The following is a 27,959-nucleotide window of genomic DNA, read 5'->3' on the forward strand; positions in this document are numbered from 1 at the left end:
TTAAGACACAGCATATATCTCACCTTCATAAAACACTATTGTTATGAGTAATCCTGCATGAATTTGATTACATGATTGACGGCTAGCTCTACTTTTAGATAATACATTCCAAGAGTACAGGAACTCTTTCTTTGCTCCACACTAAACCCCCAGGGCCTAGCAGCATGCTTAGTGCCTAGCAGAAACTCACTACACATGGACTGAGTGAGAATTGTGCAGCAAATAGTCAGCAAGATAGCAATGCCCCCACACAAGGTTGTGGCAGACAGAGTGAGTACCAGCTCCCTCTGCTGGACTCCCACAGAACTTTTCACCACACTTGTACGTGCCTACTGCTCAATACGGTGAGGGCAATTGCCTCTCATTAGGTAAGGAGCTCTGGGGGCTTCCCTGCACCTGGCATGATGCCTGCATGCAGAAGATGCTCCATTAGTGACAACCACATGAAGGACTACTTCCTTTTGCTGCCACTTTTAGCAACTAGCTCATCACCTGGCTCACAAATACAGTTACTTTTGCAGGGTATGGTTGTACACGCCTATCATCTCAATTCTTGGGAGGCTGAGGCAGGACTGCTGTGAGTTTAAGGCTAGTCTGGATTACACAGTGAGCTCAAGGCCAGCCTGAACTATATAGCAAGACCTCATCTCAAAAACAAAACAAAAAACAAAACAAAACAAATACACTTACTTTTATATGTACCACCAGACAGCATACACTATGCTAAGTACTATATGCTTACTATGTTATTTAATCTTTATAACACTCCCTAAAGTAGGTATCATGCCCAGTCTACAGACACAGACTCTGAAAGACATAAATAATCTATGAATACTGTTTGCTGACTTCAGGTATTTGAACACTGCCAACAAAGTTTTTGTCATAATATATCCCACTTAGTTACATTTTCACTAAAATGAATACAAAACAACTTCCATTATTCTTAATCTCATAAAAAACTAAATGATATCTATAAAATTATCATTTCAATAATCTTATTTATCTATATTATAGAGTACTTAACTTTCCAAAATAAAGTGCTCAGAAATCAACTCATTTCATATTTCTATTTCTAGAACTTCCATGTATTCTCATTAAACTCACTTCTTCAGTTTTGCTGCTAAAATTTCTTGTGACATGCAAAACCCCCAAATTAGCTGGGCATGGTGGCACAAGACTGTAATCCCAGCACTCAGGAAGCTGAGGCAGGAGGATCACAACAAGTTTGAGGCCAGTCTGAACTATGAGACCCTGTCATGGGAAAAGAAGGGGAGGGGAGGATGACAGGAAGGGGAAGGAAGGGAAAGGAAGCAAAGCAAAGCAAAAAACAAAAAAACCTCCCCCAAAGTCTACCTCAGTGAGAGTCACCAACACAGTCCACATAGCAGGTTATAAAGGACTCTTTTCTACTCAGCTGAAAACAACAATTGACCAGGACATACCTCATGACATGAAATGCCAATAAGAGAAACTTGATCTCAGCTGATTTAAGTAGTGTGCACATCTAATAAAGAATCTGATAGCTCTAAAACATCTATATAACTCCTTTTCTTCCATTACTTTTATAAGCCACTGTAAGAATGAAGTATGTGACTAACCCACTCATTTTCTGATGCACATTTAGAGAGCTCTCATTTCTAATAAGCTCAAGTTTATAGTAAGTCATTCAACAAGTATCTTTTGACCATCCTGTGTGTCAGGTACATACTAGACTGAAGACAATGGTCTGAGAAAAAATAAAATGTTTATTACCACTGAAAGCTCTAAAAGATTTCCCATCACTGTACTAGTATATCATACTTGGATTTTTTTTTTTTTTTTTTTAGATAATGTGAGGTAGCTGAACATAGACTTGAACTGCTAATTTTTATAAATTATGTTTTAGCGCTTTTTTTTTTGATAACAGGAACTGAACTTAGGATCTTGTACTTGCCAGGCAGGCACTTATGCCACTGCCCCTAATTTTTTTCATCTCCGGCCCCTACTTTTGATAGAAAATAAAGAGATCATTCAGCATTGGCAGCACACACTGGCAATCCCAGAACTATGGAAGGCTGAGACAATACTGCAAATTCAAGTCCAGCTTGAAGTTATTGAGACTCTGTCTCAAATAAAAGAAATTAAAAAAAAGAGACTGGGATGTAGCTCAGTGGAAGGATTCTATACCACCAAAAAAAAAAAAAAAAAAAAAAAAAAAAAAAAGACAAGAAATGATAAAAGAAAAAGAATGAATTATTGTTTGAGATACAAATAAAATCATATGCCTGATATTTGCTTAAAATACTCACAACTCACAGGTGTTAGTCGTTATGGTGTGTCCCTGTAGTTTCAGATACTCAAAGAAGCTGAAGCAGGGGGGATATAAGAAAAATTAAGCCAAAGGTGGTTATGCTGTAGTTCAGACCGTGTGTGTCTGTGTCTGTGTGTGTGTGTCTGTGTCTCTGTGTCTGTGTGTCTGTGTCTGTTTGTGTGTCTTCCAAAGGACAAAAGTCCTATGTCACCACAATTCCTGCACAGGTACACCTCAGGATCTCCATGTAGATACTGTAATTTATATAACCAAGGTGATATGCCACATAGCAACTACTGTGTTTTTTTATATCTATCTGGAACACCACAAGGGCTGACTGGGGGAGAATGCTAGAAGTATGCAGCTAAACAAAATGGACTACAATTAAGCAGTTGGGTAGACAAAGTGAGCTGAGCTGAGCTGAGCAGTTAAATAAAGATGTACACTCAGTCTATGGCTGTGTCTCTTCGGGCTGCCCATCTCTCAAGTGAACCTCCCCAATCTGAACTGGTACAGCAGAAGTCAATGCAGCCCAGGCCAAAGAAAAAAACCTCACTAAGAGGAAACGGCTTAGAAAAGAGTTAAAAGAAGAAATACATACTGCTTGTAAGTCTGTGTGCAAAAAGAATATGCTGAGGAGATAACAGAGCTCACAAACACAGCTCAAGGGTTGAAAATACTGCACTGAGGGGCTGGGGATTTAGCTCAGCGGCATAAGCGCCTGCCTTGCAAGCAGGCAGTCGTGAGTTCGATACCTGGTACCAATAAAAAAAAAAAAGGAAAAAGACAAAAAAAAAAAAAAAAAAAGAAAATACTGCACTGAGCTGCTGCCATCAGGAAAGCCCATGTAGTGGTGACAGAGACAATGAAGCGGCAAGCTGCAGCCTGCCAAAGCCTTGAAGATAAAGAAGAGGGGCAGCAGGACAGGGACAGGAGCAAAGTCCACTCCAGCAGCTTGAAGACCAACCCCACACCAGATCCACAGTAAAATCTAAATCCAGGTCCAAGATAGACCCAGAAGCAGGCCACAACCAAGCCAGAGCCACTGCTAGAAACGCAGCCCATCAGGCCAGAGACTACATGTTGAAAAACAGGCTTATGGCAGGCTCCAAGGAACTGTCAGAGATTGTGAGTACAAGGAATGGATGGAAATCATATGAGAGCTGGACATGGGACAGTTTGATGGCAAAAGCAAAGGCAGATGGCCAGTGGGGCTTGGAAGGAGCTTAACCAAGCATGCTGGGACTGGCAGTCACTGGCAGTCACAGTACCAGAAGGTGGATCTAGGGCTGTGACTGAGCCCAAGGCCAGGAGAAAGAAGCTACAGTACAGACCCAGGAGATACTGAAGGGCACAGAAAGGAGTGAGGAATTCATGCCATGAAGATGCAGGAGCCCAAGCAGACAGAAGACAGCCAAATGATGTGCTGTTACCACACAAGGCAACTATACTTTAATCAGCAGTTTCCAAAGGGGAAGGCTCCCCAGGGAGAGAAATAGTCCATACTTGCACCATAAACCTGAAAGACTACATGACCCCTCCAGAAGATGCCATGCAGGCACTTAATTTTAATTAGAGGCTGGGTCAAAATGCACAGTTAGGGGGAACACTGGAAGACCTGAGGATTCATGTTGAACTTGTTACTCATTGGTCCCCCACAAATATGCAACATTAACACTGGGATAGACTGTACCCTGATTTTATGGCTATCCTGCAAAATTCTTGGGAAGGTGGCTTACATATGACTATGAGATGTACCATCAAAGTGAAACCAACAACTGTGACTCTACATACAGGTCATCTGCCCCCTCAAGCCTACATCAAGCGTATCTCCCCTGTACTAGAATGCATCCTATGGGTGGACATCCTTTGCCTCCACATAAAAAAGGTGGCAATGGATGTTCACTCTGTAGCCACAGAGCTACTCGTATGGCATTCCTGTCTGCCTAGCCGCGTTGCTTTGAACCTGTGGTGCCAAATCACAGCAAGACTGCAGCATGGTGCAATAAATCCATTTACCTCTTGGCTCTCTTTTACTGAGAAAGTAAGAGAGGGTTCAACTCTCTCTTTTAAAAGAGTTCAACCATCTTCAAGATCAAAGCTTCAATGTCTAAAGACTTGCACTAGGCCCCACCTCTTAAATTTTCTACCCCCTCCCAATAGTGCCACAAGCTAAGGACCAATCCTTCAGAGCACAGGCCTTTGCAGGACGCTTACCAGACTACAGCATCTTGTTCTAGCTTTCACTACACTGTGAGTTCTCTGAGGACAGTGATTATGACTTATTTCCCACTGCATACCCAGGGCCCAGCATAGGTGTTCAGTAACAACTACTCAATGAATGAGGAGTTCAGAATACTCAGGGCTAAGTTGTCAATCCAACAGACCAGGGTCATCACTACCCTCCTCAAAGAAGTCTTTTTTTGTTTTTAGAGGGGTGAGAGTTTGGACACAGTTGGCTGTGTAGTTTAGGGTGGTCTTGAATTCACTATGTAGCCTAGGCTGGCCTTAAACTCACAACAATCCTCCTGCCTCAGCCCCTAAATACTGGAATTATAGGTGTGTACCACCACTCCCAGCTTCCTCAGAGAAATTTTGAAGTAAGTCAACAGTTAGTTCTAAGATTAGAGCCAGGGAGGCTGGAGGTTTAGCTCAGCAGCATAAGCGCCTGCCTTGCAAGCAGGCAATTGTGAGTTCGATCCCCGGTACCGATAAAAAGGAAAAAGACAAAAAAAAAAAAAAAAAGATTGAAGCCAGGGAGGACCTCAGGGCAATACTGAGACAAAGAAATTCAAGGGCTAGTTGGATGGGTTATCATTCGCCAAAACACACTATCCCTTTCTACTTCCCTGACTTGTTGAACCAGGCATGACCATGTTGTGCATTAAACAATGATAAGAGAAATGTAAAAAGAAATGACATGTATCTCTTCTGACCACAAGTTTTAAAGTATCATGTACTCATTTGCCCCCTGCATAGGCTTCAGAGAGAGACTGCACTATCAGTTAAACCCTAGGCTGAATAAAAAAAAAGCACAGCATCTCTGACTCACAATGGCCATATAGTTTGAGCCAGAAATAAATTATTGTCATAAGCTATCGAGACTTGGAATTGAATTCAATATAATTGATCACAGACAGAAATCTAAAGGGCTGGGGATATAGCTCAGCAGCACAGAGCCTGTCTGGCAAACAAAAGACCCTGAGCTCAATTCCCAGTACTTTGCCTCTCCTGCAAAAAAGAAAAAGAAAAATCTAAAGATGTCTACTCACCCCCAAAATTTTCATCTATTGATTATTTATTTACACACAAATCTATGAATAGCTATGAAAAGATTTTTCAAGAACAATTAAAGCCCCAAGTCAGCTGACCTTAAAATTCAGAATGTTTCCAGGTGAGCTTAAACACATGAGCACTTTTAACAACAGAAAGTTTTCTCTAGATAAAAGTAGAAGGGATTGGGGCTGGGGATTTAGCTCAGCGGCATAAGCGCCTGCCTTGCAAGCAGGCAGTCCTGAGTTCAATCCCTGGTACCGATAAAAAGGAAAAAAGACAAAAAAAAAAAAAAAAAGTAGAAGAGATCAGAGAGCTCTGAAGCTAAGCCCTCAAAATGCCACTGCTGGGGCTGGGGATTTAGCTCAGCGGCATAAGCGCCTGCCTTGCAAGCAGGCAGTCGTGAGTTCAATCCCTGGTACCGATAAAAAGGAAAAAGACAAAAAAAAAAAAAAAAAAAAGCCACTGCTGGTTTAAAGAAAGAGGCGACCCCATCAGAGGACATTTACATACCCTTGAAGAGCAGCGAGAGCAAACCTCTTAGAGCTTTTAATAATAACTAACAGCCCACAGTGGGCATGCATGCTATAGTTTTGCCACCAGTGTTCTAGGCTAATAGCCAGCAAGAAAATGCAGACCTCTAATCTACAATCATAGGGAAGTGGCTTCTGCCAACAATATGAAGCAGATTCACAGCAAAGCAAATTCTTCTTCAGTAAAAGCTCATCCAGGCCAGCCTTTATCTTGACCTTAGCAGTCATTAATCAGAGACCCTATGCAAGCCTGCCTAGACTCTGACATGCAGAACTAGCATTAATAGATGTTGGGTAATGGGGCTTCACACCCATTATGGCTCGTGTCTAGATGTCCCCCAAGAGCCTCACACAGTCATAGATAGGGATTTTTCAGAGGTGGCAGAATCTAGAGTGTATAACACTAGACTTGATTCATAATGCAGTGTTAGACATCAAGAGCACTAGAATTAAGAGAATGTGACCCTCCCTAAATAGTATGGATAAGATAAAAGGGACAGATGTTAAGGTCCCTTACTTATTTTGCTAGCTTCTGGCCACTACAAATGGGCTGCCCCTCTGCCATGTGCCACCCTGCCTTGGAGCAAGCCAATTATGGACTGAAGCCTGTATGAACAGTCAGCCAAATAAACCTTTCCCTTTAAACTTTGGTGTCAGGTATTTTGTCTCAGCTACAAGAAAAAACCCCTAAATTTATAGTAATTTGTCCATACTACTGTAATTAATATATTACAAATTCATTTAGCTTTTCTTTGAATCCAGAAAAGATTTTAATTATGATACGTTCCAACAGAAGTCAAAAAAATACATCAGAAAACAAAACAAACCATCAGAAATCCCTGACACAGTGTTTAATACATGTGAGTGCCCCTACCTTGAATTTCCTTCCTGTAACTATTAGCCACATGCCTGGGCACTTTACAAATATATTTGGTTTGGGGGCTGGGGATTTAGCTCAGCAGCACAAGCACCTGCCTTGCAAGCAGGCGGTCGTGAGTTTGATCCCCGGTCCCGATAAAAAAGAAAAGAAAAGAAAAGAAATATATATATATATATATGGTTTTAAACAGTCTTGCTCACAGAGATATGGTACAACAGAGTGCAACACAGTTAGGGGATTCAGCCTCTCCTGAGTCATTTTAGGCACCACGGTAAGAGCAACCTTACCTTTACATCTGGCACCTGGGCCCCAAGGCTGCTGAGTCCCACAATGGAGTAGAAGGCAGATTCCAAACTTGTGAAAGGGCGGTCCAGGGAGGCTTTCAATCTCTCCACATCATGTTTGGTGAGGTAGTGAGTAGGCGTCAGAGCCTGGGTGCTGACTATGATTGTCAGGGCCAACAGGAAGACAGTGCTTGAACCTTGGGGGAAAAATCACAAGTAAATATACTCCAGAGGACTCCCAAGTTCTACGTGGAGTCCCAACAATAATGTGTACCAATGTTTGGAAATCAGATCATGGGGGGAAGGCTAATCAATTCAGGAGGTATAACCTGAAGAGGAGATGGGGGTGTAGTGAGCCTGGTCTTCAACTGTCGGGACAGTTCTAGAAGCTCTGGGAAGCTATAGCACAGGACTTATCACACCACTCAAATTTAGGAGCATTCATAAATCCTAGACCTCTTAAGACAGGATAAGAGAACCAATTCTAAATCCTTCCTGATGTGTCCACCTCTCAATCAGATCGTTTCTCTCACTCCCAACATCTGATGCTCTCTGAACTGTTCTTTCAAAGAGCCAAGTTCTTTTCTACCCTTACTTTTTCATACTTTCCCCTTCTTCAACTTTAGTTTTACTTTGAGACTTCAGTGTAGTTAAGCATCACTTTTTTAAGAAACCTTCCCTCGAATTTGGTCCCCAACAAAGTAGGAAGAATCTGGCCCCTCAGGCCAAGCTGAAATCGTAGCCCCAAGTTTATTAGCAAAGTGACCATAACAGCTCCTCTGCGTCTTCTCATGTGAAATGGATAAAACAGTATCATCCACAGATGGTACTACAGAAAGATGCTAGAATAGCTGGACATGGCACACACCTATACTCCCAGCATTCAGGAGGCTGAAGCAGGTATGCCCTGAATTTGTGGCCAGCTTGGGATATATGATTTCAAGGCCAGCATGAATTACATAGCAAGACCCTGTTTTGAAACAAACAAAAACAAGAAAAAACCACTTTTGAATGTGCTGCCTCATGATTTTGTCTCGTGAAATCAACAGTGGCTACTGTGATTTTTTTTCTGCCTGTACTTTCTGTCTGATTAGATACTCATGTTTTTAATTCTTTTTCATGTGCTATTTTTCTTTTCTTGATAGAATGTAAGATGTATGGAATTGGGTGTTCCTACTGGTTTTTTGTTTTTTGTGGGGTTTTTTGTTTTTTTTTGGTACCAAGCGACTTTGCGCTTGCCATGTGGGCACTTATGCAGCTGAGCTAAATCCCCAGCTCCTGCTGTATTTTTTAAATCTTTTTTTTTTTTTTTTTTTTTTTTTTTGAGACAGGGTCTCAGCATGCATCTCCAGCTCACTTTGTAGCCCAGGTGGGTCTCAAACTCTCGAACTAGCAAGGATCCTCCTTTGGCCTCTGAGCGTTGAGATTACAGGCATAAGCCACCACACCTGGCTTTCCTGCTGTATTTGTAACATCCTAAATGGTGCTCAGTTCAAATAGTATTCTGTGTGTGTGCATAAAATACATGTGTATGTATATTACATACAAATATATGTGGCAGGATTAAAATACAGTGAATTTTAATTTTAAAAATATTATACATTGCCACTAATCTGCCTTAAAATACTTCCCCTTTAATTTGAGCAGACTTAACTCATTGTTCCTGTCATTTTGTTAATTCGGTCTGAAAGTCCTTTATGAGTGTTTTTAGTTGTGCTTTTGTGGCTGCCTTAGTGTCTCGACTCGATTCAAAATGTTTTGCTCTCATGGTCATTTTTGTACAGTGCCAGAGGTGGATGAGGACATATCTTAACATATTTACAGGCTTGCCTCTCTATGGGACGGCATGCAGCAGCAGCATTCACCATACTTTTGATCATCTATCATAAAGACAGTACTAAAGGAGGACTTCCAGAAGTGTTTCACAAAGTGGCAAGAATGATGGAGTATGTGTTCAAAGTGAAGGGAAGTATTTTTGCAGGGGATTAATGGCAGTGCATCTTTTATAATGAATTAAAAATTTTATACACTATATATTTTAATCATAATACATACATACTGTGATTTTTTAAAAATTTATTTGCTGGTACTGAGAATTGAATTCAAGGGGCCTCTCCGTGAGCTACCATCTCCAGACCTTTTTATTTGAGGCTGGGTCTCTCTAAGTTGCCCAGGCTGGGCTTCAACTTGTAATTTTCCTGCTGCCTAAACCACTCCGAGTGTTGTGATTACTGGCTACATTCAATGTAATTTTTGATGAGATTTCACACTGAGGGTCACTGGAAATCAAATCTATGACACGAGGCATTCCAGGCAGGTGCTCTACCACTGAGAACAACCCCAGTCTACTCTGTGTTTTTTTATTTGTCTTTTTTTGGTACTGGGTATTGAACTCAGGACCTCATGCTTTCAAGACAGGCACTGTGCCACTGAGCTATATAACCAGCCTATTCTGTGTTTTTTAAAGGACCTTTAACATTCTTTAAGTTTACACACTCAAGGTTTTAAATGACATGAATGTTCATGAGAGAATGATTCTCTGAGTTATGTCTGTAGACATCCTTTCAAGAGTATTTTCCAAAAAAGTGCAGTTAGATCTAGGGTTATTTCCAAGATTGGCGATATATAAGCTACTTTGAGCCTCAGTTTTCTTATTTATAAAATAGATGTAATAATGGTTTTCCTCAGGGATTCTAGTTGAAATTAAATTTGTTATTAAAGGCAAAGGGCTTAGGACCATAAAATATGATTGTTTCTGTTTTTAAAACCTTTTAAAATTTTTTTTATTTTAAAGATTTAAAAAAATGTATCACAGAAAGGATATCTGATAAGGGTTGCTGGTTAAATAGAGTAAACTCTAAGAAGGTGCAAGGAAGAAATAGATACTAAGTGTGGCCCTGAAAAAGGAGCAAGTCATGTAGGTATTTAGGGAGAAACTATCCCAAAAGCAAGTGCAAAGGCTCAGTCAGGAGCATTAATGGCATTTTTAAAATCATGAGTGAGGGGCTGGGGATTTAGCTCAGTGACATAAGCGCCTGCCTTGCAAGCAGGCAGTCTTGAGTTCGATCCCTGGTACCAATAAAAAGGAAAAAGACAAATAAATAAATAAATAAATAAAATCATAAGCGAGATAAGCAAAGGGTGAAAAAAGACAAGTGACAGGAAGCAGAGACAAATCACAAGAGCCTAGTATGCTGCTGAAAAAATTTTAGCTTTTACTCAATGAGATGGGAGCTGCTGAAAAGCTCTGAGCAGAGGTATAATTTGACTTAACATTTTAACAGAGTTGATAACAGACAACCCTGAGAACAGACTATCTGGGAGCAAAAACAGAAGGATACGAGTTAGACTACTACTGCCACAATCCAAGTTAAATAAATATTGTAAGGGTGGTCTGAACCTGGGCAACAGGAGGGGAAATGCAAGAGGTGGTCACTGGCTAGAAGTCAAAGTTAAAGCCTTTAAGAATTGCTAATAGACTTAAAAGAGGTGTCAAGATACTAATGATGAATCCCCAATGCCTACTGTACAGGCACCATACCCAAAGTATCACAATCTAGTGAGTAACTAACTATGAGTGTCATTCTCTCAGCTATAAATTCCCCTAGCATAGACTCTGACAGAATCCTCAGCTGCTCACCTTTTATAGCAATAACCTAACTACAATTTAAGAACTTAGCATGTGTGGCTTAACTTAGCAAGTTAAGTGGCTATCTTCAGTGTTTCACACAAAGAAACTGAGGGTCATAAGTAGGTTAACTGCCCTTTCCTTGAGAATCAAACTGCAAGCAGCTTGAATCCAAATTCCAAATTAAACCATTTCATCATCCTCCATTTCTAAACTAATGAAACAATAAGTCCAATCACTGTGTTACCGTGGCAAGCTACCTCCCTTCTCTAGGATTCGAACTTTTCATTTGCCCAATGGTAATAACGAGAACACAAATCCAAACTGTGATGAAGACCCGAGAGTCCATCCTGCAGGATCCACTTAATAACCATCAATGCAGTGAAGCTTACGTGCTTGCACGTACTATTCTAAAGTCTGCATGGAGACTATCTCATTTAATACAGAACACTAAAAACAAACAATGTGCCTAACTTTTTTTACTGATGAGAAACTGAGGTGCAGAGAGGTTAAGTAACTGGAGAACATAATACGTGGCAGATTCTAAATTTGCACCCAGAGTCTGGCTTCAGAACGTATGGCCTAAACTCTCAGAAAGAGCTGAGCAATTTTCTTGCCTCAGTTACGGAAAAAGAGCAGAAGAATTAGTCAAAAGCTCACACAAAATGATGAATGGCTCGGGGACAGCTCCTAGGCTGCCCGCACGAATCAAATGAATGAGAAAAGCCAGGTCTAGGTTAAGTACGGCCGCAGTCCCCCTGGCTGGGCCTCGGGGGGACCCGTAGTTCGACATTGCAACCCCCGCCTCCCCCAACACAAACCGCCCCCCCACCACGGGTAGTGGACACTCCCACCAGCTCGCAGCCCTCAGTCAGACCATCGATACCCCTAAGAACTCAAGCCCATGCCCCCGCCCCGCAGGGGAAGGAGATCCCGCCTAGCCAGCTCCCGAGTGGCCGGAACTAGCCTCCCACGGGCCACAGCCCACTCCCCAAGACGGGCCAGCCACGGAGCTCCTCTGTTGAGCCATGCGCAACTCCTCACCCGGCGGCGCCATTCCTCCGAGCAGGTCCCACCGGAGTCCAGTCCGCAGGCTGACTTCCGCTCAGGAAGGTGGCTCTCTGAACGTGCCGGAGGGGACACCAGGGACTCGCGGCAGGCTCCGTTTGTAGGGATGAGCTCTAATCATAGGTCAGTCTCCGCAGTCACGCTGGGCCTTCCCGCTTCCAGCAGCCGCGGCGAGGATTCCAGTCCTGGCACGTAAAAGGTCTCGGGGTTTCCGCGTCTAGGTCTGACTCTCCCCCCCACCCCGGCCCACTTGGAACAGACCGACTCGCAACGGTCCCGCTCTGAATGCTACCCGGATGCGATTGAACCAACCCTTGGGATGGGCCTACTACGGGGCCGCCTATGATTGGCTAAGTGCGGTGATTGGCCGACCACTCTGTCATTTATCTGTCTCTCTGAAGCCCGGCCAATTTTAAAGGGACCGGAAGGGTCCGGTGGGAAGGGGGAGTTGTGTAGTCCAAAGGAATCCCCCCCCCCAAGAAAATTATGGCAGTTTCTTCGAAAGATGAAAAGTTCAATTGTTAATAATTGACCTGCAGGATGAAATTTTATTTGATTAGCAAAACATATCGGTGTTTCTTTACAGTAATTCTGCGAGGAGTCTAAAATTTTACATTTAGCAGATTCAAACACCGAAGAGATTCTTCTAAGCATACAGTACCAATAGCTCCAATTATTGAGGGTTTGCAATACAGCCCGACAGTGTACTAAGCACTCTATATACATTATTTCATCTATCCCTTGTCACCGTTCTGTGACGTGTGTACTGTTACTATATTCATGTGATTGATTGGTACTTGGGATTGAACCCAGGCGATTGCACTAAACTATCTCCCCATTCCGCCTTGTGGGAGTGAGCAAAATCAAATCTGTTAGGGTGTGGTGGTAGGATGACTTTTGTGACTGCTACAGCTGCTATGATCAGTTTTGGCTGAAATAATAAAAGCAGAAGCACAAATAGGAGACAAGAGACAAAGGCCAAAAAATAGCACAGTAGGGGATTGTCCTGGACTGATGGAGAGACCTTGTTTCAAAAAATAACAAGCAAGTGTGTGTGTGTGTGTGTGTGTGTGTGTGTGTGTGTGTATTTGCAAATCAGACCACAAAGGGACATCACTGTATATCCACTAGTCAATATAAAAAAAAAGACTAAAAATATCAAATATTGACAAAGAAACTGGTCGTGGTGTTGCACCCCTGTAATCTTAGCTTTTAGGAGGTTGAGGCAAGAGGATTGCTAAGGAGTTTGAGGCCAGCTTGGGCTACACAGTGAGCTGAAGGCCAGCCTGAATTGCATAACAAGACACTGTCTCAAGAAGACCAAAATAAACAAAACAAATATTGGCAAGGATGTGGAGCAGCTGGAACTCTTACATACTTGTGGTGGGAATTTAAATTGTATTGTCATTTTGAAAATAGATTGGCAGCTGCTGTGTGTGTGTGCGTGTGTGTGTGTGTGTGTGTGTGTGTGTGTGTTTTAAAATACGGGCTCACTATGTAGTTCAGGCTGGCCTTGAACTCCACTGTGTAACCTAGGTTGGCCTTCACAGCAATCCTCCTGCCTCAGTCTCTGGAGTGCTAGAATTACAGTATATGCTATTATGCCCAGCTAGCAACTTCATAAAATAGCAATTTTAAGCTGGGCACAGACCCACATTCTTATCATCCTACTCCTCAGAGGACTGAGACAAGAGGAACCCACATTTAAGGTCAGTCTGGGCAATTTAGACTCTGTTTCAAAATAAAAAAATTTTTTAAAGATATCATGGTGCATACCTGTAATCCTAGCATTTGGAAGGCTGAGGCAAAAGGATTGCCATGAATCTGAGGCCCGCCTGAGCTATATAGTAAGTTCAAGTCCATGCTGGAATATATAGTGAGATCCTGGCTCAAAAACAAAATCAAAAAGTACATAAAGAAAAAAATAATTTTATAGGGAGACCATGCGCCAGCTATCCTGTGAAAGGAAGAACATAACCAACCTAGAGACATGGCCCATTCCTAAAATTCCAGCTCTCTGGGAGTGTGAGGCAGGGGAATCCCAAGTTCAAGCCCAGCCTGGGAAATTTGGTGACTTAGATCTACAACCAAAATAAAAAATAAAGGACTGGGGATATAACTCAATGCTAAGGCCCTGGGTTTAATAGCCAGTGCCACAAACACACATACACACCATAATCATAACTTTGAAGCCTTCTGAACCTAACCATTCCATCCCCTGCCTTCCTATCCACATATCTAATATGCCCATCTTGCAGATTACACTATTTCTTTGCTTTTTTTCATGGTTTTCCATGTTTGCTTGTAACTCCAAGAAGTATTTTTTTAGTTTTGCATGCTTTTTTTTTTTTGTCTTTTTCTTTTTTATCGGTACCAGGGATTAAACTCACGACTGCCTGCTTGCAAGGTAGGCGTTTATGCCGCTGAGCTAAATCTCCAGCCCCAGTTTTGCATGCTTCTTGTAAGTGAAATTTACTATGTTATTTTCCCATGACTTTCTTCTCTCATCATTGTAAATTTTGTCTACTTTGTTATGTATATCTAGAACTCTTCATTTTATCTGTTTTGCCATTGAAGGACCATAAGATGGCTCCAGTTTTTCCCATAATAACTAATGCTATGAACCTTCTTATACATAGTCCAGGTATATATCTAGCAGTTTCACTAGAATACACTTCTAGGAGTAGAATAGTAAAACTAAGTGTATGGATACCTTCAACTTTACTAGACAATGAAAATTATTTCTAGGGCTGGGGATTTAGCTCAGTGGCATAAATGCCTGCCTGGCAAGCACGAGGTCATGAGTTCAATCCCCAGTACCGCAAAAAACAAAAAAGAAAAGAAAATTACTTCTAAATGATATTATCAATTTATACTTCTAGTTGCAATTGCAATGTATGATTTATTTTGTTTTACATCTTTGTCAACATTTAATATTCATGCCAACATTAAAAATTTTAAGCAATATGAAAGTAGAAAAACTAAATTTTCTCTCCAACAATTCCATTCCAAGAGTGTTTGGTTTTAATTCCATGTTTTTCTACCATGTTCCAACATTTGTGTGTGTATGTATGCATACATATGTACGTCCATACTTATCACTTTTTTTTTCTTTTTTTTTTTTTTTGGTCTTTTTCCTTTTTATCGGTACCAGGGATCGAACTCAGGACTGCCTGCTTGCAAGGCAGGCGCTTATGCCGCTGAGCTAAATCCCCAGCCCCATACTTATCACTTTTGCAAAAATTCTATTTTGTCCTTTTAAGGTTGGATCATATGAAACTATTTGGCAAGTTGCTTTTTTAATTTATTAATCAAAACATCCAATAAATGTACATTTACTGAATCACTGTACCAATTTTATTGAGCATTATTACATATTAGGCACGATTCTAGGCTTTTGGGATACAGTGAAAGCAACCAAAGATCTTTGCCCTCATGGAGCTTACAATGGGAGGAAATAGCAGATAAGCAGTGAACATCATAAGTAACCAAATTGGGCTGGGTGTGTAGCTCCATGGTAGACTTATGATTAGCGTGTACCAGGTCCTGGGTTTGATCCCCAACACCAAGAAGTAAATAAATAACATGTTAAAAAGTATTATGTGGGGGGCTGGGGATTTAGCTCAGCGGCATAAGCGCCTACCTTGCAAGCAGGCAGTTGTGAGTTCGATCTCTGGTACCGATAAAAACGAAAAGACAAAAAAAAAAGTTTTATATGGTATGGAAAGAAGAAAAAGTAGTTAAGGGTAAGGAGATTTAAATTGGATTAGAAGGGGTTTGTTCTCCTCAGCCTATTTCTAGCAACAGCTTAATATTTCTCACTGATCCATTCATTCATCATGAGACTGACAATTTGTAGGTTCTGGGGATATGATGAGGGCCATGCAGCAAAGTTTTTCCTTTAGTGGAATTTACAGTCTGATAAAAAACAGTCAAACAAATGAACACAAATGAATAAGGTAATTGTTATTGATAGTTAAATGCTTTGACAAAAAAAGAACAACTGTAGGCTGAGGTAAAGAGAGACTGATGATCAAAAATGTCTGTCTGAGAAGGGAACATTTAGGCTTTCAATTGAATAATGAGACCAAAGCAGTTCTGAAAAACTAATTGATAAAAATCCCTTTATATCTAGGATCTGTGATCAAGAAGAAGTAGTGATTCCCTGTGCTTCTGATGATTTTGGAAGTGTGGACTTGGAATTGAGCAATTTAGAGGATATTAAAAAAGACTCAAGTGATAGTGAACTTACAGGTAAGAAAAGAAATTTATTTTTTAAGAAAGAGATGTCGCAGGGGATAGGAAATCCTTTTTCTTTTACAGTGCTGGGAATCAAATCCAACACCATACACATACTAGACAAGCACTCTACCAGTTGATTATATCCCCAGTCATTTCTTTTTAAATCAGATCAAAGGATATTGTTTGAATACTTGCTGGATGACAAGCCATTTACAATAGATTTGATCCTTGACTTTGAGATCTCAGAAAGTGGTTGGCAAAATAAGATAAGATACACTATTCTAGGCATACAGTAAACTAGACCAAGTCTTCAAACAAATGATCTCACAGAATCTCCAGCTGGATATGTACTTTAGAGGGATTCTGAGAAGGGAAAGGTAAGTGTGGTTGACATAGAGTGGGAATACTTTATGCAAAAAGTGGCATCTGGATTGACCTGCGGAATAACCATCTCGCATTTCTTCTACAACCGTTCATTGAGTACCAGGTACAAGCATACCATGTTGCATACAATTGAATTGGTTCTGTCCTCATGGACCTGACATGACAGTGCAGAAAAAGACACCAAAAAAAGTAAATAAATGGTAACTTAAGTAATTATAAGTTGTGGTAAACACTATGGGAGAGTTTAACAAGAGGCTCAGAAAAAAACTAAAGAAGAAGAGAATCTACGCTAAACTATGGTTGTCAGTTAAATACCTATAGGGGATGCTACTTAAATCTAAAGGAGGCTTCAAAGAGATAAGAAACTGCGACTCATGAGAGGTAGAGGGAAGAACATTCTAGATAAATGGCACAAAATGTAGATGAGCCAAGAAAGATTTCGATGTGTTTGAGGAACTACATTCATTCAAGCGTTCACTCAGTAAATATTTTTTAAAGCTCTCTCAGCCTGGTCTAGTTGTGGAGAACAGCTGTGAACAAATCGAGAGAGCACACTTTTGCAGATAAATGGGCGATTGGATCTCAGTGTAATCTGTATGGTGGAGAGTGGGGGTTCAGAGTGGATATAAAGAGGTTTGTTTGTGCTTGGGAGGACACAACCAACACAGGAAAATAAAAGATCCAGGATGAATATACAGGAAGAAGTTAGCCTAGCAGAAAGAGTTAAGGAGAAGTGGGGGAAGAAAGGAGAAAATACATGTGAAAGAAATAGCCTATACAAAGATTGGGCATGAATTGAACATGGTTTCAATTAGTAGACGATAAGAATGTAGTAGGAAGTGTGAAGCATATGCAGAAGAGGCGTTCAGGAGACCGAAAGTAGCCTCGTTGAAAACTTAAGATGATAGATGTATTTAAGGGGAAAAAGTAAGACTCAATATGAAGGAGAGATTTTATGTTGGAAAATACAGGCAGTAAGGCTATAATGACACTAAGATGATTACAAATGTCATTGTAATCATTGTCACTCATGGAGAAAAGGAATTCTATTTGCTGATAACTCCTGGTTGTTAGCTCTGTAGTTTCTTTTATCACTCTTATTTTGGGAATGAAGAAGGAGACCAAGAGAAACTAATGTCACACAGGTCAGAATGCTAAAAAGACACCCAGGCAGTTTCCAAACCTAAGCAGACCAACTCCGGAGCCCAAACCCTTGATCAAAGTACAGTATTTCCCAGTTCAAAAAGGAAATGCCTCCAGCACTCACTTCAGCCTGATCCAGTGTAAGAAACAGTTATCCACAAATGGCTGGACTTTGAGAGTTTGAGTAATAATGTTGGTTCTGGACTGGGTAGCTCAGTGGTAGAGTGCTGGCTTAGCAGATGCAAGCCCTTGAGTTCAATCCCCAGCACCAAACACAAAACAAAACAAGCAAACACAAACCTGTCACAAAATGCTTACTATGTGTCAGATACTAAGATCTATACTTTGCACATATTGCCTCATTTAATCCTTATAATAGCTCCTTTTTTCAAATGAAAAAACTAAATTCTAGAAGGCAAACTAATTTGTTGATGGTCATGTGACTAATAGTAGAACTAGGATTCAAACTCAACTACAACTTAGTCCCAGAAAGCCTTATAGCTTAGGAAAACCTTTGTGAACACTGAATCTGTAATTGAGAAAATGAGACTTGAAGGAGGAAAGGGACTCAGTCAGGGCCATATAACTGCCTTCTCTGATATCCAGCGGTTCTCAACACTAAACCTTATTACTTTATATGCTACAGAGGTATCATCTGATGTCTTTCTTTCAGTATTAGACCTGGATGCCTCCGATCTTCCTGAAATCCTTCAGGAGTCCTTTACAGATAGCCTCAGAAATTTCAGCCCCCAGGAACCTCTCTGTGAAACCAGTGTTGAGAAACTAATCCAGTCAATCCAGGAGGTGTTTAGTGGTAAGCTAAAGGTATGAAAGGTCTGATCTTTATGAGTTATCTAACTTATTTCTCTATTAACAAGTGTTTTGAATATTTATTATTGCTTTATTATACAAAATTTTGACATAAATTTACTTGTCTTTTTAATTTTATATTTTATATGTATAATTTATATGTATATATTTCTAATTTACACTTATAAAATCATTAAATTCATATGAAAACAAGACCATAATGAAACTTAAAAATTAATCTTCCCTAACCCCACTCTCCTGAGACTTATTAACATTTGGTATGTGTTTATATATACACTTTCAGGATGTTTTTCTCTCTGTACAGTCTGTAATTAATATAAGGAAAACCCAGCATATATAACAGTAGGGAAAAATTTAGATTCATAATTAAAGATTTCAGTTTTTCTACTTATGGGCTGCACAACATCCCACTGTCTAGGTAAAACCTCCATTCATTTGTTTACATATCCTGTGAGTGCATGTAACAGAACTTATCTTACTACATTTTTTTTTTTTGTCTTTTTCCTTTTTATCAGTACTAGGGATCGAACTCACGACCACCTGCTTGCAAGGCAGGTGCTTATGCCGCTGAGCTAAATCCCCAGCCCAACAGAACTTATCTTGATCTGAGGGTAAGGAAAGGTGCCTCTGAGGAAGTAAGCCTATGCTTTGCTCAGGTCTGAGCTCCTCTTTTTGGCTCTTGTTGTTTTTGCTGTCTTCCATGGCCATGATCTGTTGTTGCCCTCTGCCATGTGCCACCTGCCTGGGAGCCAGCCAATTATGGACTAAAACCTCCACAAACTGATCAGATCTGAGCAAAGCATAGGAAAAACTAAAAGTTAAAAAGTGAAAGAGAGCAGAAACAGAAAATGATATGTTTAACAAACTTGAGGTTGAAAGAAACGTAGCATTTTCTGAGGAACTCAAAAATAACCTGATATGTTTAAGTCAGAGTGACAAAAAGGAACCGTGGTACAAGATGAGGCTGAAGAGATAATTCCTGAGCTTTGAAAATCAACATGAGAATTTTGATCTACAGCCTAAGAACAACTAAAATGTATAGAGTACATAAGGAAATGAATTCCAAATGTAACTCTTAACAGTACCCCATTATTAGCCATAGACCCTAATATTCTTCCTTTTTGTTTAAGATTTGAGACAGGATCTTTCTAAGTTTCCCAGGTTGGTCTTGAACTAGTGATTCTCTTCTTCAACTTCCAAACAGCTGGGATTACATAAATTATTAAAATGTTGACTGTACTTTTTGATCATCCCTTATGGGGCAGGAGATGAGGATATTGTAAACTGATGGGGAGCAGGCATGACCTGTCAATTGCAAAGTCCCAGGATACAACTATAGATCAGATCCCAAAGTGCTGTGTGTAGAACCAGAGAGTGCTGTCTTCAGTTCTTCTTGTAAGAACTGGAGCAGGTTTTTAACAGGATTGCCTAGACTTAACATCAACCTGAGGAGAAGGAGATAGAAAAAAGACAGTTAGCATTGAGTTCTGGGCCATTATGTTCTCTCTTGCACAATGGTCCTCTCTCATCCTGTAGAATGCTTATTTTCTTTTAGTTGGCCCAAACTTGCTCTGCAGAGCACATTGCTTTTTCTACCTTTAGTAAAGGTAAAACCTCACTCACTACCTTTGGTGCTTGTCTTGACCAACTAATTTGAAATCTCGCTACATTTTGTGCTTGATCAGTTCTTTGCTCAGGACAGAAAGAACCTATAAATCACCTCTACAAGGACACTGCAGCACTCAGAAACCTAGTAAGAAGTCTAGTTAAAGCTTTATCTGTGTGTGTGTGTGTGTGTGTGTGTGTGTGTGTGTGTGTGTGTGTGTAGATAGGGAACTCAGTGGTATTCTACCACTAAGCTATATCCCAATCCCTTTTTATTTTGACACAGGGTCTCACTCAGTTGCCCAGATGATACTTGAACTTCTGATGCTCTTGCCTTACCCTCCCTCCCTGCTGGGATAACAAATATAATTTAACATCTGTCATCCTGCTATGTGGTAGCCTGCTTGACCTGGTCCTTCATAAGAGCAATTTTTTTTTTTTTTGTCTTTTTCATTTTTATTAGTACCGGGGATCGAACTCACGACTGCCTGCTTGCAAAGCAAGTGCTTGTGCCGCTGAGCTAAATCCCCAGCCCCTTAATAGGAAACTTTTTAAGGACTTAAAATGATGAAGTTCTAATAATATTAAGAGAACTAGGAGGGCCGGGGATTTAGCTCAGTGGCACAGCACCTGCCTGGCAAATGCAAGGTTATGAGTTCTATCCCTGGTACCAAAATTAAAGAGAACTAGGGCCTGGTGATATAGCTCAGTGGCACAGTGCCTGGCAAGCATGAGGTCGTGAGTTTGATTCCCAGTACCAAAAAAAATAATAATAATAACTAGAAGGAACAGTATCAGTGGTCACCTTTTAGAAGCTTAATTTGGCAGCACCCGACAAAGGACAAAGGACAGGGAAGGAGGAAGAAAGGACTGGAGGTGGGTGAAAGTTGCCATGGAGTGTTTAGTAATCTAGCCAAAAGGGGAAGCTCTGGAAACCAAGGCAGTACCTGGAGATGAGCAATTTTACTGAAATCCCTCTGTAATCTTTCATTCCTTATAACAAAAGACTGCTAATGAATCAAATCAGATACCACATGTTTGAAATATCCCAAGATACTTTTCAAAGGTTCTTACAACTACTGTTAGGAATACGCCCTCAGACTCAAGTTTGTCTGGTGCAGATGATAAAACCCTCAGACACCAACAATCTCTGAAAAGGGGCTCCAGCACACCATGAGGTAGCAGATTCTCAGGGAGTCAACTGTGAGCTCTTTTTATTTCCTAAGAATGAGAAGCAGCTGACCTCCCCATTGGCTGGTTTGAAGGTTCACAATCTCTCCTGGTTGGCTAGTTTCAATGACACAAGAGAAGAGCCTGAAGGATTGGTGGGCAGGATTGCTCAGGGAGGGGAGGGTGGGGTTTATGGGGACCAAAAGTTCTCAGTTGTTAAGATATTTGGAGGGGGCTGAGGATTTAGCTCAGCGGCATAAGCACCTGCCTTGCAAGCAGGCAGTCGTGAGTTCAATCCCTGGTACCGATGATTAAAAAAAAAAAGGTATCTTTGATAGTTGGCCTGTGTTCCTAGAGCCTAAGCTGAGCAAACATTTTCAGTAACTCTGAAGTGAGGGGTAGAGGGTGGGGAGCAGCACAAGGTAAATTGAAATTTAAGATGGAGGCACCCCTGTCTATCTCCTTTGATATTTGATAGAACAGACCTTGTTTTTTACATTACCAAATAAGATTATAACATATAATCGTATTTTATCATTTTTCTACAAATTCAGGATGAACCTGCAAAGCTGACATTCCTAAGATCTTTGTCTTCTCTCGGTGAAACTTTGTGTTGTGATGAAACCACAGAATCATTCATTCATAGCCATCTAGCAGACATAGTGCACATCCTAAATGTAAGTATTGTGATCTCATCACAAATGATTAAGACCTCACAAACTCAGTGACCTGTCAATAAGTTTGTAGTAGTTTTACCCATGTTATCAACTCCTTTAAACTCTTCTCCTATCATCTTCTCTGAATGGAGAGGAAGTGCTCAGGAATCCCCCACAAATATAATCACCCTTAAAAGCCAGGTAAAAGAGTAATAAAAAAGAAAAGAAATAGCATTAGTTAAATTGCTTAGTAAGGTCTATGTTCCCTTCTTAACTTCAACAGTAGTTTGAGGGAAGAATCTAATCAAATGCCTGGGTTCAAGTTTAGCTTTACCACTTTATAGCTGTGTTACCTTAGGAAATTACTTAACTTCCTGATGCCTTGGTTTTCTCATCTATAAAATAAGAATAGCTATTTGTTTCATAGAACTATCATGAGCATTAAATTAAAAATAAATGCAAGTCATGGAACATAGTATTATGGCTTGTGTCTAGATGTCCCCCGAAAGCCTCGTTCAGTCATATTTGGGGCTTTTCCAGAGGTGGTTGAATCTAGAGTGTGTGATTGATTCATGGTGCAAGCCAGGATGGGTGATTACTAAATGAGTCCACTGGTTAGTTTGGTACCATCCTAACCCAGTACCCTGCCTCGGTACAATCTAAAGGACAGAAAGAGGTTTGCCTGGCCCTCCTGCCTGCTTTGCTACCTTTTGCCCACCATGAACTGCTGTCCCTCTGCCATATGTCACCTTGCCTTGGAGCCAACCAATTGTGGACTGAAACCTTTATAAACTATCAGCTAAATAAACCTTTCTCCTATTAACTTTGGGTATCAGATATTTTGTCTCAGAAGCAAGAGGAAAGTAACCAAGACATATGACCTTAATGCTTATTATGCATTTGAGAAATATGATTGTACTATTATAATTATCATATTTTGTTCTGTTTGTACTTACTCTTAGTACAAACTTCACAAGTACTTTACAAGCAACACTGCCATTAACTCATCTATTTATTCCCTTAAGAAGTGCCTGACAGTTCAGGCATTGTCACGAGAACCAAGGCTGAAAAGACGAAAAGACTAGCCAGGCGTGGTGGATCATGCCTGTAATCCCAGCACTCGGGAAGCTGAGGTGGGAGGATCATTGCGAGTTCGAGACCAGGCTGGGCTACAAAGTGAGCTCAAGGCCTGCCTTAACTGCATAGCGAGACCCCGTCTCAAAAAAGACTAATTCCTGGCCTTGCAGCCAAGCTGGGTATAATCCAGTGTCACAGGAACTATAAAGAAAGTTCAAATTGGTATATTGAGGACACAGAGGGATGAATGGTCAATTCCATGTCAAGGATGCAGACTTTACAGAGGAAATGATTGTCTTCAGTATATACTTATTGTGTTTTAGTTTTTCTCATCTATGAAATGATCCATTCAGTTTCTCTGAAGTTCTGATTCTGACATTCCTTGTGTACTCCAGAAATATGAGCAGTTTTTTCTCAAACGAGTTTTTTCTCAAACGAGGTGGGGCTGATCTGACTGATAAGTAGTTATTAAATTGAAGAAAGAGTTCCCTTCACCCAGACAGGGCCTGTTCTCCACCTACACCACTCAGTTGTGTCTGCAAAAGCACCCCGTGGGAATCCTATGGCTGCTGGCTTCCTTGCCTGTCTGCTGTTGCCCCTGCAGAGAGAAGAGGTGATTGCTGCGATCTCGGCAATCACTCTTAACAGCTGCTACTGTACACGTACTTCACAAGCCAAAAATAGCTTGGCACTTGTGACCCCATGTAGTGGCTAGCCATAACCATGAACAAACAAACTTCTAATGTCTAACTGATTGAGAGAAAACAAAAGGTCATTCTGACAGAAGTACACCAAGTGGATTGAAGTCAGAGGGGATTGCAGACCTGGGATTTCAGCTTAAAGGCAGTGAATGTGAGGCCTATGGTTGCAGGAAAAGAGAATCACAGAAACTGGTAGAATTGATGGGATATGAGGAGTGGACATGAGAGAAGTCATAAATCATCTTTTTTACGAGGTCTGGGAAGGCACTGTAAGGAACGGTGCAAAGCAGAAGCAGCTGAGACCAGCAGGCTTGTGTAAAGGCAACATGGCATGGAATTCCTTATGCAAGCAAACAGAAGGCGAAAAGGCTGTCTGTAGGGAGCAAAAAGAAGTGGGCCCTTTTTTTATAATGTGGTTTGAAGGTAAGTTTTGTTAGGTGGGAAGATCTTAGTAAACTTCAGTGATCAAAGTTCTTTGGATATTTTGTGTCTCAGTGGACAAAGTCCTTGAGGCATCTGATGTGATTTCTTGGGTGCTTGCAAGCTTCTGTGTTCCACCTTATCTCTTTTATCACAACATCCTTGTTGGCCAGGAGTGCTGGTGCTGAGCTGAGAATAATGCCTCTGCCTGCAGACAGGCTGAGTATGTCTTAATGGATCCTTACAGGGACCATTCACATTGAAGGCTGGAAAGGTGTGTCCTTAGGCAGTGGGAGAATAATGCTCGGTACTGGTTCTGATGTTAGTGGCAGTACTGAGTCCCCTGGAAGTGGCCAAGGCAGAAGACAGAGCCATGTTTTGTTTGTTCTAGGCTATAAAGCCATAACAATAAATAAGCACCTTAAAGAAATAACAGCAGCAGGCCACCAGCAAGACTTGAGTGGAAAGAGAGAAAAGCTTGGGAAGGAAACCTGATACTATTTATTGAGTGTTTCCCTAAGTTCCTGGTGAGATCTTTTCTGGGAAGAGGAGTACACTGGAGGCAGCTGAAACACAAAAGACGAGATTGGTTCTAAGGAATATCAGTGTTCCCTGGAGCCCCATGACAGGAGGAACAGCATGCCCAGGGAAAGGAATGAATCCAGACAATAGGAAACTTCTGCTTCCACACATGCTAGGGAAAACTTTGTTTTTCCAATTGGTGCCCTTAGTTCCAATCCCAGATTCCTGAGGGAAAATCTAATTGACCTTAGTGTCTATACCTGGGCAGATGCCCTGTGGCAAGTAGAACAGAATGACAGCAGAAACATGGCTGTGAGGTGCTGTACGGGTCAGTGCTTACTAGAGAAACAGATTTAATGTAAGATATACAAATATGTAAGGATTTATAAGATTGGCTTACAATAGCTGTCCACAGAATTGGGTGTGGAAGGTTACAAAAGGTCTGTGTGCACACTGGGGATCCAAAGAATCCGGATGAAGGCCTAGAGCTCAGTCTGGTGTCTATGTGCATCTGCATTAGCAACCCCGAGGGTCTGCGTAGGAAGGCTTTTGGTGCTAGATACTGAAGAGTCTGCGCTAGAAGCCTGGAGACAGCATACAAGGTGAAAGCAAGACTGGAGCTGCTGCAAAGAACCCAGAACCAACCCTTCTTCGTGCCCTTTTATACTGTTCTTGTGACAACCCTTCCTAAGATGAGTCCAGAACTATGCTGAGCCAATTCAGTTAGGTTTTACTTACCTAAGTTTAACTCAACCAGTTAACCATCACAAGTGCCCATTTCAGTGAGCTGAGATTACTCTCACAGAGGCAGGGTAGACAATCCAGTAGATTTGCCACTACATTTACATGCCTGTTTACAGCAGCTCCTGAACTCAGCTCCCTGAGAAGTCTCATTCCCCAAAACAGATAAGGAAGTTAGTCTCAGGGAGGTTGAATGATGTACCCAGGGCCACATGGTAAGGGAGTGGTAAAGCCCTTCTCAAACCCAAGGAGCCTCTAACCCCAAAATTCTACTGTACCCTTGCTTTCACTCTGTAGATTTTTCTAACACAGCACGGCTGCTGTCTGTACCAATTTATAAGCTAGAAAGTTGTTTCCTTTCTATAACAAACAACCTAGAGTGATCATAGGCATGATAGTAGGGATGACTGCTTTAGTAGAAAGAGGAGTAAGAATGCCTACACTAGACACAATCACTGGTAATAAAAAATATTAGTAATAGACACTAGCAATCACTGAGGGATACTAGGCATCATGAATTAGCTCAGCACTCACAACTACCAGTACAAAGGTGAGAGGTTACTGTTATTTCATTTTACTGGTAAGAAAACAGAAGTACAGGGAGATAACCTGAGTCAACTTAGACATTTAGCAAAAGATAGAGCCAGGCCCCAGGTTCTGGTTCCAGAAAATACACTGCAGGCTCCTCCAGTGTCCTGCTGTGATCCTCAGGGAGCTGCTCTTGTTCTTGCAGGCCATCCACGTCTGAGCATCCCAGGCTTCATGAGTTGGTGCATTTCAACTCCCTAAAAGTTCATTCCCTCTCACTGTAGGTACTGGTACAAGAGGAGCTCCTGGATTCCCTGCTCAGCCCTGTGCTCCAGGAGGTCTTTGCCACCATCACTGTCTTCAGGTGACAACCACATGCTCCTTACACATTCATCCTGGTTCCTCACTCAGGCCAATGCCAAAGCCAACTGACATGTTCCATAGTGTAACTTTTGAAAACTATTTAGCTTTTGAAAACTATTTAGAGAAACGGAAAGACGCCAAATGCATGTGTTTGTGTAAGTACTTTGATTTTACATATGCTACCATCCAGGTCTGAAAGTCCTCGTTGGAACCTCTTTGGAGTTCAGATTTGTCCAAAGTATATTCAGTGAAGAGTGTGATTCCCACACATGCTAAGGTCTAAGTACTTTGTAAGGAATGCCTGCTCTTTTATGCTCTTGGAGACTTGTACCACAGTAATTACACTGATTAAAAGTACCCAGATGTCCCTTAGTTAAACAATGGCCTTTTTTTTGTGAGGGGGAGTTGTTGTTTTGTTTTTGGATTTTAAAAACAGGATCTTGTTATGTATTTCAGGCCTTAAACTCACTATGTAGTCCAGACTGGCCTCAAACTTTCAAGTGATCCTCCTGCATCAGTCTCCTGAGTGCTAAAATTATAGGCATGCACAACCACTTCTGGAGTTGAAAAGTTTTTAACTTGATTGAACTCAACTCACTATTCCCCAAATCAACATTCAGCAAAACACATCTTGGAAAATTGTGGCTAACTGCATTAGACTACAACAGGTTTTTCCCTGTGGATGAACTGGAGAAAACTTCCCTCCCACCTCGGTGACCTCTTAGGAGGAAATTCTTCAGCACTAACCTTTTGTGAGATTTATCTAAACTAACAAGCCATGCTGTTTATGTTTTCCATCAGAGTAACAGAGCAATCAATATTACCTTGCTTTGATAGTTACTTTGGTCCTTACTTATTACCAAATAAAACTCTTTCTCCAAATTGTCTTTTCTTAGTTATCAAGATGTCCATTTGCTGTTTGGCTCTGAAGATCATGCTGAGTTGTTCAGTCTTGTTATCAAAAGAATCGTCAGTCTGCCCTCTGTCAGAAGTCTTACCCGGCTGGAGGAAACCATGGCAAGCAGGCCCTCCAACCCAGAGGTAACTCACACTTTGCTTAAGTAACTTCCCAGCCACAGAGTTAGCCAATCTTAGCCTTTTGAGAGCATTTCATTTTTCAAGCCATTTAAGTCAGATCTGGTAAATAAGTGGTTAAATTAGATAAAAACCTAAATTTAAAAAAAAAATCTAAATTTTGTGTTCTTTCTTTTTCCCTTTACTCCCTTTTTTTTTACTTTGACTTTAAAATAAGATGGAAAGTATTCAGAGATTTTACAGACATTAAGGGCCACTATGTGCTAAGTATTGTGATGGGCACTAGGAATACAGAAATACTTACTCTTGTTTCTGGAACTTACATTCATATGCAGAGAGAAACCACTGATAAATAAATATGTCCACTAGTAATTAGTGGTAAGTGTTATGAAGAAAGTAAAACCAGGATTTCAAACCTTCACTGCAAAAAATAAATAAATAAAAAATGGAAAGAAAAGCAGGGAGGGAGGAAAGAGTGTACTGCAACTGGGAGGCACCAGGTCCTCCACAGGCAGTCTAGGAAAGCCTTTCTGGTGGAGAGAGAGTTGAAGGAGAAGAAGAAAGCTTTCAAGCAGAGTAAGAATA

At 41.0% G+C, this 27,959-nt stretch overlaps 2 protein-coding genes across 4 annotated transcripts in view; one reads left to right on the forward strand and one right to left on the reverse strand.

Annotated features, from left to right (window-relative positions):
- The window catches only part of Rpn2 (ribophorin II), a 72,748-nt gene extending 60,627 nt beyond the window's left edge, over positions 1–12,121 (reverse strand). For all 3 annotated transcript variants that reach the window (XM_003467640.5, XM_005002763.4, XM_063248378.1), the window contains exons 1-2: positions 11,933–12,121; positions 7,264–7,457 (exon numbers count right to left, since the gene is read on the reverse strand). In XM_003467640.5, the coding sequence (XP_003467688.1) occupies positions 7,264–7,457; positions 11,933–11,945 (207 nt within the window). In that variant the 5' untranslated portion in view covers positions 11,946–12,121. The remainder of the gene's footprint in view (positions 1–7,263; positions 7,458–11,932) is intronic.
- The window catches only part of Mroh8 (maestro heat like repeat family member 8), a 61,819-nt gene continuing 45,581 nt past the window's right edge, over positions 11,722–27,959 (forward strand). Inside the window, exons 1-6 of the mRNA XM_063248381.1 lie at positions 11,722–12,079; positions 16,092–16,210; positions 18,399–18,550; positions 21,886–22,008; positions 26,261–26,340; positions 27,236–27,380. Coding sequence (XP_063104451.1) covers positions 11,793–12,079; positions 16,092–16,210; positions 18,399–18,550; positions 21,886–22,008; positions 26,261–26,340; positions 27,236–27,380 — 906 coding nt within the window. The 5' untranslated portion in view covers positions 11,722–11,792. The remainder of the gene's footprint in view (positions 12,080–16,091; positions 16,211–18,398; positions 18,551–21,885; positions 22,009–26,260; positions 26,341–27,235; positions 27,381–27,959) is intronic.

This window comes from Cavia porcellus, unplaced genomic scaffold (assembly GCF_034190915.1).
Source record: "Cavia porcellus strain 051 isolate PalLab524CR breed Dunkin Hartley unplaced genomic scaffold, mCavPor4.1 scaffold_5, whole genome shotgun sequence".
Taxonomy (NCBI): Eukaryota; Metazoa; Chordata; class Mammalia; order Rodentia; family Caviidae; genus Cavia; species Cavia porcellus.